This window comes from Crotalus tigris, unplaced genomic scaffold (assembly GCF_016545835.1).
Source record: "Crotalus tigris isolate CLP2741 ecotype Arizona unplaced genomic scaffold, ASM1654583v1 scf7180000022411.5474196:2289641, whole genome shotgun sequence".
Classification (NCBI taxonomy): domain Eukaryota; kingdom Metazoa; phylum Chordata; class Lepidosauria; order Squamata; family Viperidae; genus Crotalus; species Crotalus tigris.
This window is the reverse complement of record NW_024099112.1, coordinates 1,939,328-1,955,261: the sequence shown is the minus strand read 5'-3', so window position 1 is coordinate 1,955,261 and position 15,934 is coordinate 1,939,328. Positions and strand designations below refer to the sequence as shown.

The 15,934-nt window shown below is 39.1% G+C and overlaps 1 protein-coding gene across 7 annotated transcripts in view; it reads right to left on the bottom strand.

Moving 5' to 3' along the window:
* The window catches only part of PPFIA4 (PTPRF interacting protein alpha 4), a 102,442-nt gene that overhangs the window by 5,950 nt on the left and 80,558 nt on the right, over positions 1-15,934 (bottom strand). For 6 of the 7 annotated variants that reach the window (XM_039319160.1, XM_039319164.1, XM_039319161.1 and 3 more), the window contains 7 exons: positions 15,651-15,744; positions 14,257-14,338; positions 13,284-13,484; positions 12,175-12,237; positions 11,054-11,080; positions 4,182-4,357; positions 2,847-2,944 (listed from right to left, as the gene is read on the bottom strand). In XM_039319160.1, the coding sequence (XP_039175094.1) occupies positions 2,847-2,944; positions 4,182-4,357; positions 11,054-11,080; positions 12,175-12,237; positions 13,284-13,484; positions 14,257-14,338; positions 15,651-15,744 (741 nt within the window). The remainder of the gene's footprint in view (positions 1-2,846; positions 2,945-4,181; positions 4,358-11,053; positions 11,081-12,174; positions 12,238-13,283; positions 13,485-14,256; positions 14,339-15,650; positions 15,745-15,934) is intronic. The other variant, XM_039319163.1, reaches the window with a different exon arrangement.

Here is a 15,934-nt window from a genome sequence, read left to right as displayed (position 1 = left end):
TCCATCTTGTGTATTCAAATCATAATATTCTTCTAGTATTGTTTCTGGGGAAATAAGTCCCACTGTAAAATGTCAAACAAGTATGTGCTAATTTATTTATACACCAAAAAACTATATTTACACCTTTATCTTGAAGACAGTCCAGAAAGATGTAGCAGGCAGAACAGAAGTGCTCCTGACATATGGTTGAGATAAACTACACAGTGAATATAAATGAACACCATGAAAACAAATACAGTAAAATTCAGTAAATGAATAGTTCAAAATTACATAAGCAGCAGCTATAAAATCAGCAAAACTACTAAAAACAGAAATCAACAAAATGAAATAAAGAATATTTACAATATGCCATAATATCTAAGGACATTTATTAAAAAAATATTTGCTTCCATGATAATAATTTTGCAAAGATACTATTAAAGTTAGTATCAGACAAGCTTCTCTGGTGAGATATTCCATATGTAGAACAGCATGACTGAATTAATTCTTGCCATATGCTCCTATAAAAAAACTTTGGAGGACCTTCTGATGAAGGATGAAGAGTTGGAGTATGCATTTCCATAAACAGCAAAATTATAAGATATTTTAGGTTTTGTTAGAAAAAATGTCCAGGTCTCATCTCAGATCTGGTTATGAAGTTGGAATAAATTACTTTGTGACTCAGGTAGTCTCAGGGCAATTCTGTAGCTCCTAAACTGGAAAATGTAGTCTCTGATCAACCATAGTTAATTAGCCTATAACAGTGATTACCAAACTAAAGCAAACTTTTTAGAGACCGAGTGTCCAAACTGCAACCCAAAACCCACTTATGTATCGTCGGGTGCCGGGTCGGCATGGCCCATTGGGTGGGCATGGCCCATTGGGAAGGCGTGGCTGTGGTGGTAACGGCAGGCTGAGTGGGACTAAAAAGTTCAATCAATCAATTCCAACTTTGCAAGATCTTTTTTTTCCCACGAGAAGTTGAAATTGATTGATGGAACCTTTTTTTTCTTTTTTGCACACGGTGGCAGAGGCCTAAAGTGAAAAGGTGTTATAAAACCCAGCTGAAGACCTAGGACTGGGGTGACAGCGCGTGTGCTCACTGAGAGGGCTCTGTGGGCCACCTGTGGCACACGTGCCATAGGTTCGCCACCACTGGCCTATAACATCAATATTATTTGAATGTTCAATGTTTGAATGTCTGAAATGATATAGGATTTCCTGCCTGAGTAGGGGGTTCAACTAGAAGACTTCCAAGATCCCTTCCAACTCTATTATTATTATTATTATTATTGTTGTTGTTGTTGTTGTTGTTATTCTCCAGCATGTTAATTATTTTTACAGGTAGTCCTTGAGTTATGATCACAATTGGCACTAGAATTCCCATATCTAAGTGATGTGATTGCAAAGCATGACATCACGTAACCCCATTACTTAGCAACAGCAATCCTGGCAGTCCCGGTTGCCATTCTAATTCCAGATGTATGAGTCATTAGGAGGGAAGCAGAAGGAGTCCCAGGTATGGCACAAGTTGGCTGATGCAAGTCTGGGGTAGAAGAGTGCAGGGTGCATGAGGTCAAAGAAAGAATATGCTGCAACTCAGGGGCTTTTTGACTCCTTACAGCTCTGAGGCTTCAATAAGTCCCTGACCCACAGCACAGTATTTCTTCTCTCTATAACTATGAAACTTGATTTTGTAAACAGCATTGACTAAAAAATGGTCTATATTTCATAACGAGATTTGACTTTTCTGAAAAATAGAAAGAAAAAGCAGCTTTAAAAACTATAATTCAAAATCTGAACTACTGTCATGTCCAGAGAACCAGGAACCTTAAGTGGAGTTCTGAGTACCGTATTTTCCGGCGTATAGGACGACTCGGCGTATAAGATGACCCCCGACTTCGGAGCCGATTTGCATTCCTAGAAAGTCATCTTATACACTGGAAACTACCGTAATTTCTGGCATATAAGACGACTCGGCATATAAGACGACCCCCGACTTCAGAGCCGATTTGCATGCTTTAGAAAGTCATCTTATACGCCGGAAAATACGGTAGCTCCTTTATTGTTATTGGTCATGACAAATAGAATATTACCAAACTAAAGCAATTAACTGCAATAACTATAGGTCCGTGATGGTGAACCTATGGCACACGTGCCACAGGTGGCACGCAGAGCCCTCTCTGTGTGCATGCGCACCATCACCCCAGTCCTAGGCCTTCAGCTCGGTTTTATAAAACCTTTTTGCTTTAGGCCTCCACCGCCGTGTGCAAAAAAACAAGTTCAACCAATCAGTCAATTTCAACTTCTCACAGGAAAAAAAAGATTTCGCAAAGTTGGAATTGATTGACTGACCTTTTTAGTCCCACCCAGTCTGCCATTACCATTGCAGCCACACCCACCCAATGGGCCACACCCAGTCAATGGGCCATGCCCACCTGGTGCCCAACAATACATAAGTGGGTTTTGGGTTGCAGTTTGGGCACTCGGTCTCTAAAAGGTTCGCCATCACTGCTATAGGTAAACCTCCAGAAGTTTGCCTCCTGAAGTTGTGGGTGCTCCAAAACTGGAGGTTTTTAAGAAAATATTGGAGAACCATTTGTCTGAAATAGTATAGGGTTTCCTGCTTGAGCAATGGGCTGGACTAGAAGACATCCAGGGTCCCTTCCAACTCTGTTATTCTGTTATAATCTGAGAACTGCTAGGGAGGGTACGACCTTACTATCTGTCTGCCTCCAGACATTCCAAACTGTACTGCCACTTCGCCCTCTGGGAAAGAGCCTCTTCCTTTTGTGACTCCTGACTATGTTCCACTACAACTATATTTTTGCAGCTTGCCTTGAATTCATTTCTTAATTGTTACTTGCCTTTGATTTCATGCTGGCTTTCTTCCCGCCTCTTCTCCAGCTCCTTTCTATCATAGTTCAGTCTTTTGAGGCACATAATCCCATACTGAAGACTTGTTCTGCAACAATGCAATACTTAGAACAAGGCATATCAGTTTTTCAACCAGTTTTACTTTCAAGAGATGTGCAGCCGAATACGTGTTTTTTTGCCTATGGCATAAATACATAGCTACTTTTGACACTATTTCAAAAATACTGAACTATCTACATTATGGATCCAATTTTCTGATTTTGGGTTTTAATGTAGTATAACTTGAGAGTTTAATAGTTATGGGATATGTTACTACTCTGCCTGAAAAACTCTTACCATGCCTGTCATTATTGCTCTTCAGTCAAAGGAAGGACTGATAAAGGCCAGAGTGTACAAGCTGAACTTCTAGGATCACATGCAACTCTCAAAAGCATGGGATGCAGTTTCCAGAGCCTCTCCACAAGCTGTCACTAAATTGTAACTTTTTAATGTAACAGAAGCAGAAAGTTATTAAATACATGGGAAGTAACTCTGTCAAATTATTATTTATCCATTAAAGTTCAACTTTAATTAAACTAAATTAAATTTAGGATATGGTCTCAGAGATGTTTAATATTTGTTTTCAAATATTTAATCATATTAATTTTAATATGATCAATCATAACTAATACATATAACTGCAGAGAAATAGTATTAATTGTGTATAAATAAACATAAAGTCACTCAGTGCTTTGGATTTCAAGGCAAAATGGAACAGTACAATGGTTGATTGAGTAATAATAGATCCCACCCCCCACTCCAAACCCACCCTCCCCATATGTCTTTGGTTTTAATGTTTGTTTTTAAGTTTTTATATTTTAGCTTATATGTAACTGTAAGCCACCCAGAGTTACCTTATGGTAAAATGGGCAGCCAATAAATTTTATAAATAAATAAATAAACTTGGACCACATTCATGGAGCATTTTTACACAATTACTTGAAGCAGCTTCATTTCTTTCCCTCATGGTTGCATTTTGGAGCTGAAGTGGGATCCTGAAAAAGATGTGTGATTTAAACTGTTTCAGACAACTGCTATATTTGGAACTGGCATGTTCCAAAACCCTTTCTTGCCTTTGAATCCAAAGCATTGGACAACTCTGTTGAATAAAATGAAATCAGATTTGAGGTCTGTCCAGGCTTCACCTCTGTTGGGAGTGTGGCCCTATTCTCCAAAGCCAAATGTGGACCTCAACCTGGAAAAAATTACACACCCTTTGACTAATTATAGGAATTTAAGGTGGTTGCAAGAGTGCTTCAGATTATGTTCCAAGAAAATTTGCTTACCGATGGAAACTGTCTACCATCTTCAAGTGTACTCGAAGGTCTTTCTTAGTCAGATGATCTAACATCCGCGCATCCACAAGACATTCCATGAAGTAACTACGATACTGTGGTAGACCTAAACTAGGAAGCCATTCATTCCCTATCCATTCATGGTTCATGTCCCCATACGCCAGAGTCTGTGAAAATTATAAAAAAGAAAAAGCAAGTAACATACAGGACATATAATTGGATTTTTCCCCCTGTTCAACTGTGTCCAGTTCTCAAAGACTGACTGGACAAGTCCCTACAGTTTTCTTGGCAAGGTTTTTCAGAACTGGTTTGCCATTTCCTCCTTCCTGGGGCTGTGAGAAAAAGACTGTTGCAACATCACCCAACTGGATTTGTGTGTAAACTGGGACTAAAATTCATAGGCTCTCTGTTTCTAGCCTGGTGCCTTAATCACCACACCAAACTGGCTTTCATATGTAAGTATACCTATTAGCAATACTGACAGAATCCTGACTGGAAGGCCTACAGATTGGAATTAGTACAAAAAAAATTACCAGAGGTAATTGAATGAAATATACTAGTGAGTCATGCCATAGAAAAAAGTGATATAACAGCTTTAAAATGCTTCAGGATCACTTTCAGTAGATCTGAGATAATTCTATTATCTCAACGCTTTTGCTGAGAAACAATTTGCAAACAAAAATTGTAACTTCTAAATAACATTGTTTCAAATACATTTTTCAATATATGACAGTATGACTTACATTTGATAGTTGTGACAATGTCTCAAATTGATTACTTGAGTATTATTAACCATGCACAATATATGTTGTAACATAAATATGACATACTTCAAAAACCTTAAATACAGATAGATAGATAGATAGATAGATAGATAGATAGATAGATAGATAGATAGATAGATAGATAGATAGATAGATAGATAACCTTTATGGTCATTTTTTACTGTGGGCACAATGGCACACCTTAAAAATGAAATTTAGTTGCTTGCTCTCAAATTGTACACATACATAACACACATTTAAACATACTATATAAAACATATGTATAGACCTACACTCTTACATATAAGTAACATAAATATTAATCACTGTCCATCTTGAATACATAACCTAAGGAGAAAGCTTTAAAATTCACAAAGTTAATGCTGTATGGAACAAAACTGTGACTGAATCTGAATGTTCTGCTTCGGATACCATGAAACCTCCTGCCGGAAGGTAACAAAGAAAACAGGTCGTGAAGAGGATGTGTAGTGTCCCAGACAATCTTACGGACCCTGCTCAAGCAGCGCTCTGTGCTATGTCCTGGATGGGAGGGAGGGAACTGCCAATAATCTTTTCAGCCACCCTCACTACTCTCTGCACTGCCTTCCTATCTGAAGCAGTGATGCTTCTAAACCAGACTGTGATGCTGTATGACAGGATGCTCTCGCTCGTCCCTCTGTAGGAAGTAGTAAGGATAGGGGAAGGAAGATGTGCTTTTCTCATGTGATGCAGAAAATGCAGGCGCTGCTGTGCCTGCTTCACCAGTCTCTCGCTGTTGAGCGACCAAGCAAGCCTACTTGTTAACTGCATACCCAGGAATTTGATGCTGGTAATCATCTCCACAGGTGAATCATTAATGCACAGAGAAGTGTGGCTGTGCCTGCCTTTTCTGAAATCGACAATGATCTCTTTGGTTTTTCCAGTATTTAAAACTAGGCTATTTTCCTTACACCAGTTCACCAAACCTCCTTGCAACAAGCACCCTCATTGTCCTCATGAATAAGGCCTACTACTGTTGTAACATCTGCGAACTTCACAATATGATTGGTGGCAAACCTAGCACAACAGTCCTGGGTCAATAGGGTGAACAGAAGCGGACTTAGGATGCAGCCCTGAGGAGAACCTGTGCTCAAGAAAATGGTGTTAGAAATATTTGTTCCAGCTCGCACATATTGGGGCCTGTTAGTAAGAAAATCAAGAATCCAGTTGCACAAAGGAGTGTTTAAGCCTAAAAGGCCCAGTTTGTCTGCTAGATATTGGGGAATGATTGTGTTAAATGCCAAACTGAAATTGACAAACAATAAACACACATGAGTATTTCTTTTCTCTAAATGCTTCAAGCTCAGATGGAGAACAGAAGAAATAGCATCCTCCATAGAACAATTTGGTTAGTAATTTATATTGTTTTCAATACCTTAGGAATAAATACATTGCATAGCTTTTTTAATATGCAACTTATCTGAAGGATGTTTTTATGTGATTGTTAATCTTATCTGACACAATGAAATAGGATTTGTTACATGCTAAGCACAGAATTGATAGGTAAAGTAACTGAATTGCTGAAAATATTTGGCTCAGAAGATCTTAGCTGTCAAAGGAAGATCTGTCCTCTTAACTGTCAACATTTTCAGTGGTAAGAAAGCAAAATCTGAAAAGATCGGAGAACTATTCCATATTCATTCTTGACAGAATTCTTTACTTTCTGCTTGTCAAGCAAGAGATATCTGATTTGTTAAAGAAAGTTAAAGAACATACATATATTCATGGTATATATATATCTATATATATCTATCTATATCTATATCTATATCTATATCTATCTATCTATCTATCTATCTATCTATCTATCTATCTATCTATCTATCTATCTATCTATCTATATTTCAGGAAAAAGGAAAGTGATCACCAGGAAGTAAAACACCAAGGTTTTAATAAATAAAATCAAGCTTTCGATGGCTAACATCTGCCATCATCGTCAGGATACAAGCCCGTCAGTGAGGAAACCTGCTTATAAGCATAGCCACACCTAAACTCTACGCATGGACCTTGTAACAGGTCCAAGCCAACTAATCCTTACTTTACTTACAGCCTTCAGTGATTCTTTCTTTTAGCTCTTACTTACGTCCACCTAGCTTTCAATGGCTAGCACCTGCCATCATTGTCAGAATACAAGCTAGCTAGTGAGGAAACCTGCTTACAAGCATAGCCACGCCTAAACTCTACGCATGGACCTTGTAACAGGTCCAGGCCGACTAATCCTTGCTTCACGTCCCAAGGAACACAGAAAGAAGAATCAATTCAATAGTGCAGAGGACCCTTTAATTTTGAGAAACACACATTGCCTATATGACTCAGGAACTAAAGGGAGGGAGGAAGTGGGTGGTTGTGTGGATGTAAGTAAGAGCTATAAGAAAGAATCACTGAAAGTGAAGCAAGGATTAGTCGGCCTGGACCTGTTACAAGGTCCATGCGTAGAGTTTAGGCGTGGCTATGCTTGTAAGCAGGTTTCCTCATTAGCTAGCTTGTATTCTGACAATGATGGCAGGTGCTAGCCATTGAAAGCTAGGTGGACGTAAGTAAGAGCTAAAAGAAAGAATCACTGAAGGCTGTAAGTAAAGTAAGGATTAGTTGGCTTGGACCTGTTACAAGGTCCATGCGTAGAGTTTAGGTGTGGCTATGCTTATAAGCAGGTTTCCTCACTGACTGGCTTGTATCCTGACGATGATGGCAGATGTTAGCCATCGAAAGCTTGATTTTATTTATTAAAACCTTGGTGTTTTACTTCCTGGTGATCGCTTTCCTTTTTCCTGAAATGTATGTACCCAGGAATCGCTATTCTTCAATTTTTATATATATATATACACATACACAAGAATATTGGTAAAAATATGACTCCCGGGCATAATTATAAATAAAAGAATAAAACACGATCACCGGGAGAGTTGAAGTAAAAATACTTTACTAAAAGTATATTAATACTAAAAAATTGACAAGCTTTCGCTGGGGGAACTCCCCAGCATCGTCAGGGCTAAAAGGCCATTGCAATAAAGGTGGTTTAAGTAGGTTCAAGTAACGTTTGCGCACGGCTCTTAGATCGTGTTACTGGCCGTGATTGGCCAGCTAAGAGCCAAGATGTGTCTATAACATTATGTTCTTTTCTTCGGATGCCCTTCCCTATCCCTCCACTATTGGTCTTTAGAGGCGTTAGTAACCTTACATCCCCTCCTCTTCCGATAATACCAACGTCTGCCGTGTCGGGGGGAGGATTTGATCTGATGCTTTCCTGTGTTTTACAATGGGGATAGGGCTCCACTAACTGTGGGTTAATATCCCTTCCCAATTGTGTATCTCTCTCCTTTGTCATGTTAACAGCTCCTATCTGGGTATGGTATGCCTCAACAATCAAATCTTTATTCCCCACCTCAGTCTTCCTTACATACGTTCCCTCCCATTGTTTGGCACTCAAACCGCTCTCATTACTCCTCCCCTTGCTGATCGAGTGGGTTGTCATTCTATGCTTTCTCTCCCCTCTCCACATGGGACGCTCCTCTTCATTGCTATGGGCAACCGCACACTCCGAGATTTTAGCACTAAGTCTTCTAGGTGTTCCGGCTCCATTAATATCGCTCCCTCCCTCCTGGGGGGTGTGTGAGGCTCACATGGGGTTGTTGGGCGGTGCATGGATCGTCCATATCGGGCACCCCCTCCCTTTCTTTCTCTGTGCGCGGGGAGTCCATAGCCTCTATTCCACCATCCACATGTTGGGGTGGGAGACTCTCTCGCCGCATGATCCAGCGCCAGTCACCTGGCAAGGGGGTGTTGATAGTATAGTTATTAACGTCCATATGCAGGTGTTTCCGACGGCGTGGGGATGCGGGTTCCTGTCCATAACGCTGCAGGTGTTGGTATGATTGCTTGCGATGTAATGAGTGATGATTTGTGTCCCATTTCCGCAGCGCTTGTTGCGCTGGATGCAAGTCAATGCGACGATTAATTGAGCTGTCATTCGAGAACCAGGCCTCTTTCAGTAGCCAGCCTCCCTTCGTGGCATCACTAGCTACGATACAGGTGTTAGCAAAGTCAAATTTTAATGCAGCTGATTTTATGGGAAATTATCAGAGTAATCATCCAGTTTCCTATAAAATCAGCTGCATTAAAACGTTATTTAAGCGCGTTGACTCCCACTGCAGTACGGATGAGTATAAGAATGAGGAGAGGAGACACCTCTTTCGCATATGCCGTTATAACGGTTATCCATTAAGATTCATCAGAAGGCATAGCGTAACAACCCATCTTCAGGTTAACCAACATAGAGAAGAACCTCCCTTACAGAGAACACGCATCTCCCTCCCATATATTAACAATATCTCAGAGGCCACGGCCAGACTGCTGGCCCCCCATGGGATAGAGGTGGCTCACAAGCCAAATCAAACTCTACAGTCTAAAGTCATGCGCCCAAAGGACCCCCTACCTCCTATGGAGAAATCATCTGTTGTCTATAAGATCAACTGTAAGAATTGCCAAGGCAACTATGTAGGGGAAACAGCCAAACACCTGAAGACTCTTCTCCATGAACACCAGTTGGCTATAAAACGGGGCGAGCAGCGTTCACAACTTTGGATGCATATGGCACAGGAGGGCCATCAATTTGACTTTGCTAACACCTGTATCGTAGCTAGTGATGCCACGAAGGGAGGCCGGCTACTGAAAGAGGCCTGGTTCTCGAATGACAGCTCAATTAATCGTCGCATTGACTTGCATCCAGCACAACAAGCGCTGCGGAAATGGGACACAAATCATCACTCATTACATCGCAAGCAATCATACCAACACCTGCGGCGTTATGGACAGGAACCCGCATCCCCCCGCCGTCGGAAACACCTGCATATGGACGTTAATAACTATACTATCAACACCCCCTTGCCAGGTGACTGGCACTGGATCATGCAGCAAGAGAGTCTCCCACCCCAACATGTGGATGGTGGAATAGAGGCTATGGACTCCCCGCGCACGGAGAAAGAAAGGGAGGGGGTGCCCGATATGGACGATCCATGCACCGCCAACAACCCCATGTGAGCCTCACATCCCCCCAGGAGGGAGGGAGCGATATTAGTGGAGCCGGAACACCTAAAAGACTTAGTGCTAAAATCTTGGAGTGTGCGGTTGCCCATAGCAATGAAGAGGAGCGTCCCATGTGGAGAGGGGAGAGAAAGCATAGAATGACAACCCGCTCGATCAGCAAGGGGAGGAGTAATGAGAGCGGTTTGAGTGCCAAACAATGGGAGGGAACGTATGTAAGGAAGACTGAGGTGGGGAATAAAGATTTGATTGTTGAGGCATACCATACCCAGATAGGAGCTGTTAACATGACAAAGGAGAGAGATACACAATTGGGAAGGGATATTAACCCACAGTTAGTGGAGCCCTATCCCCATTGTAAAACACAGGAAAGCATCAGATCAAGTCCTCCCCCCAACACGGCAGACGTTGGTATTATCGGAAGAGGAGGGGATGTAAGGTTACTAACGCCTCTAAAGACCAATAGTGGAGGGATAGGGAAGGGCATCCGAAGAAAAGAACATAATGTTATAGACACATCTTGGCTCTTAGCTGGCCAATCATGGCCAGTAACACGATCTAAGAGCCGTGCGCAAACGTTACTTGAACCTACTTAAACCACCTTTATTGCAATGGCCTTTTAGCCCTGACGATGCTGGGGAGTTCCCCCAGCGAAAGCTTGGCAACTTTTTAGTATTAATATACTTTTAGTAAAGTATTTTTTGGTGAAATATTTTGAAGACTCGACAAGGAATTAGTTATTATTAAATGAAATATGACTAGCTTTCCATTTGGACAAAATAGTAAGGTACTACAATGGTAACCAAAAGGAAGTAAAGGAAAATTTTCAAATATTCTGCATTTGTTTCCATTATTTTCTAAGAGGATCTTAAATGAATCTAGACAAACTGCTCAAAAAGAAAATTTGATATAATGAGATGATTCATATTTGTACGTAACTCCATTTTAATGGAAATTACTGGGTTTCGTATTTCCAGTACAGAGGAAGAAAAAATCCACAAAATAATGCAGGAGTCTCACCTGTGCCCAACTGCCTTCCTCAGTATCCTAAGTGTGACAATGCAGCATGTCAATAAAATAAGTAAAGTCAGATACCGCATGAAACCTTGTTTCTTCCCCCACTCCCCAATAAAGCAGAGACATTGTCTATCATCAACATGATCAAGAAATTCTCACATAAACACGGTTCCAAGTAAGAGCCTCCCATTGTTCACTATTTCTAATTTAGAGGATCTCATTGTGGTCAGCATTTTGATCTCTCAAGAACGTGCTGATGTTTTGAAAACAGACAAACAACAAACTAAATTCTCAGTTGTTTTCATTGTTAAGGAACTATCAAAATGAATAGCCAAACTTGTGATCTTACAATTGGCTTTGCCCAAATGCTGATTTGGATGTATGTTGCCACTAGGCACAACTAACATATTTCTTTCCTTATCTATAAAGAAATGTATATGCTGCATTTTGTGTCATTATAAACCATTCTATTTATTCTTAGAACTGCAAACAGATTCAAACAAAATGCCACATGCAGTCATCAAAACTCATGCATTAGATATTTAAGGATATATTATCCACACAAATAGTTAAATAGAAAAAAAAGATTAGATAGATGAGCATGTTTCTCTTGTTTTTATTTCTGTATATTCATTTTTGGATATAATAAACTCATTTCCACTAAATAAGAACAAGTGGTCTGTTTACCGACTTGCTCTGGCACTAACATACAAATATTAGTTCAATAAGTTAAAATAGCTATTACAGCCAGCCTAGTGTCAGAACATATCACACAAGAGCCCCTTAGTAGAACAAATCAGTTACTATGCATTCAGGTTGGCTTTCTGAACATGAAGCAGATCATTTGTATCAGATAGGAAAGGGCATATTTGGAGTTTTGGCCACTGATGCCCTGTCTTTCCAACTATTTTCAGAATTCCCAACATGGCTTGCAACAATTAATATTAGTCCCTCATGTTACCTCAAAGATTATTCTTATCTAAACCAAAGAATTCAACTGCTGGTGAAAATTGAGCTTTCTTTTTTTTTTTTAATGATAAGCAAAATTATTTTCCTGTTGCTTACAATGAGGACAAGATGGCGGAATTCTCTTACACCAAAAAATAAATAAATAAATAAATTACCATTTTGGTTGAAGGAGCCATGATTTCCATTTCTTCATGAGTAACCCAGACATTTCCAGATGACTAGGGTGAAAATATAATATAAATATAACACATGTGAATAAGAAAGCAAGGAATATTCAATAAAACTTTTCAACTCAAAACTAATGCTGTGGCCATAGCTTAGGCCATAGTATCAATAGTTGTGACAATGTCAAAAGCAGTTAAAAACTCCCTTGAGTCGAACTCAACTCCTGGAGCTAACTTATTTTCTTTTACACAATATGGAAGTAGTTAGCATTATTGCACAATATCAATAGCCTGTAGCCTACAGAATTTCCTGAAGGTCTTTTATCCAAATACCAGAGATGTCTGCCATCTTGACTTCTTTCATAACACCCTGCTGACACCCCTGTCAAATACTAATTATGGTTTTGTCATAGATATTTTCTCACAGCTGGTAAACATAGACTGTTGTAGTATCAAGCTGTTGTAAAGTGAAGGGAGTACCTTTCAGAAAATCCACATTAAAAAAACCTACAGCTATAGTCTGCTTCTTCAATTTTCAGCCTATTACCTGCTCTTCCTGTTGGGTGGGTGTAGGAAAGGATCTCAGTACATATTATTCCATATATTTCTGACTATAATATTAATATTTCTCACACAGCAAGCAGGGAACGCAAAGCATTACATTTCAGGAAAAAAATAGGCCTTGTTCACCAAAACCCAACCCATCTTGCAATAGCTGTCTTAGCTGCTAGTGATGCATATTTAAGTTGGCCAGAAAGTCAACTTACAAATGAGAATAATAACAATAATTCAGCATTTTATATAAAACTATTGTGAAATTATTTCTGGCAAGTATAGAGAAATGGAAAAGGCACAACATCCTTTATTCATTTTACAAACATATATTACAATGGGACAGAAAGCTTATGATACAATAGACTTTTTATGAGGAATATGGGGATTTCAATTGTCATCAGAATCCTAGCTAGGACCTACAGTCTCAAGTCTGCCTAAAGGACTATGTGTTTGTTTTACATCTTATTCAAATGCAGGTTCTTAGCATTAAATATGGAAAGAAAGCCCAGATTATACATCCCAAGAAGCCAAGGTAAAGTGCTTACTGTTCTGGAGGTGGGTGGAGCAGAAGGACTTGTGAGAGACACCATTTCCTGGATTGCCAAGCGCAGTTTTAACCTGTGAAGGGCATTACTAATTCCAATTTCCCTCTGGATCTCTGTATCTGACAAGGCAGACATGATTGCCCCACTTTTCACATTAGCTCTGCAAGCTGCAACATACCAGGCAGGCATGCCCACCCAAAGCTACAACATAAAAGGCCAGAGATGAGTTTGCATTTTGAACTGCACAAGTTTCACTACTAAGAATTTACAATGAACAAAAGCATTGAAAGATGAGGTTTTGACTGACTGTTAAATTCTTCTTGTTCTTATGACATAAATTCTTAAGACAATGCTGTATATTTCTTCTAGCCTCTCCACATTTCATGGTATAAGATACATTATGCTGAATTATTATCATTTGGGGAGGATTGACAAAACAAAAATACTAAAAAAAATTATGCTCTATATTTACATAATATTTTCAAATTTTTTATTTAAATTTGATAGTATCTGAAGAGAAAATTATTTCTCTTATTAATACAGTTTAAATCAAAGTTTGTGAGATTATATATATTTGTATATATTTCAAACCTGAGAAAGTTTGTTAGTTTATCCTTAAGGCAGTGAGTAGCCAAAATCTTCCATATCTTGTCTGCTCATTTTTACTGCTATTATGCATACAGTCACACGCCTCTGCTTAAAAAATGATCCTGGGGAATTAAAAATCAGACTTTGCAACACAGCACAGAAAAAAGATCTGGGCATGTGATTATACTGCAAAGTCAAGAATGATGATAAAACTTCAGATCCTCACACTATGAATATGTAAAATGGAAATTCTATTTCCCTAAATGTCTTCATTTGCCTTAAATCTAGATATGGAACAGCTTTTTACAAATATATCAGTGCATTATGAACTCAGGTTATTTGGCCAAACAGGATTCATTAAACTGAATAGCTAAAAGAAGCTTACCTCCAACCAGGAGACCACAGTTGGGCCATCCCATTGAGCAAAGGGAATACCCTTTCTTCTAGCATCTTCCAAAAGTTCATGTCTGGAAAGCGAAGCAGTAATACAACAATTTTTACTAGCTGTGCACTCCTCCAGAAAACAAACAAACCCCCAAAACTGAAATTATATCTAAATCAGGGGTGTCAAACTGCCGGCCCGCAGGCCAGATGCGTCATGCCGAAACCGCACCCACCCCATTGCCAGCAATGGAAAAAAAAGTCGCAATACATCGCAACACGTCACGTGACATTGCAAGTTTGACACCCCTGATCTAAACAGTTGATAGCAAATTTAGCAAACTATCCCACAGAATGTGACAAGCATTCAATATGCAGTTAATACCATTTGGTATTATTCTACCCTGATCGTATATTTTGAGTTCACTGAGCAAAACTGGAAAGCTAGCAACAGTTTTCCAGTATGACTACTGATACACATTTTGGCAACGTGCTTCCTTCACACATCTCAGCTGTTCAACACCATATGTGCTCTGGCATAAGACACAAGAACAAGCAGCTGGCACCATTGAAGAAAATTGTTTCTATTCCTTGGCAAAATGGGGTTAACAAGCCTCTTGCCTAAGTTTTAGTTCAAAGGTACAGAGCTATAGAGTTACATATAAGTGTGGAAGGATAATCTTTAGCATCAGCTTTCTGTATGTAAATAATTACCATGTTCTGGGAAGTGAGTGGGTGCCAGATGTAATACCTGGATCATAGGTTATAAACCAGGGGTCTTCAAACTTGACCCTTTTATGACTTGTGGACTTCAACTCCCAGAATTCCTTAGCCAGGAATTTAATTAAACCTGGTTTAATTAAAAAAAACCTAAAAGAAAAGCTGGGGAAAGTTTTGTTTTAACTGAATAGGCTCTTAAGAAGTTTCTAAAAGAGGTATGTCTTGATCACCTGCCCAAATAGTGACAGGCAAGTCTATTCTGAAAACTGTGATAATCCTTTTATACCAGTTTCACAGTGTAGAGAAGAAAGCCTTTGAAGGTTCAGATCTTCCTCTTTCTTGTTAAACTGCTTTTCATGAATACCTCCATCTTTCTGTTTATTTAAACTGTTTCTTTAAAAAACTTGAAAATATTATGAAGTATTTGTTTCAGGAGAAGGAAACAGAATAGTTCCCACAAAGCAGTTAATTACGCTTTTCTTACAATTTATTTCAGGAAAGAAATGAGCTTTTTCTAGGATGATAATTCAGTTCAATCAATGTGAAAGTTGTGCTAAAATACCTTCCAAATATTCTACAGTGACCTGTAATCCATCAACAGTCTATATCCAAATCAAGACATAAATTTGCAATAATTGCTACAATACTTATTAAGACAGTAATTACAACTGTCCTCACTTTTTTTTGAGCCGTCGATCTTTTTCTGCTTGTGCTCCTAGCTTGCCAAGACCAAGAGAGTCCTGTATGTTCATTTCTGCATCAGTTAGCAAAACTATGAAACACAATAGATGAAGAATTAGACTAGACACTCCTCGTGATATACAATAATACTACCTTTTTAAAGAAAAACTTCAAAAATAGAAACTATTTTTTGTCTACTCAGCAAATTCAATTTTGTATCGAGAAATTTAAACTCAGTAATTCAATCTGCAAGAGTTGCAAGTTTTACTTAGCTTAATTTA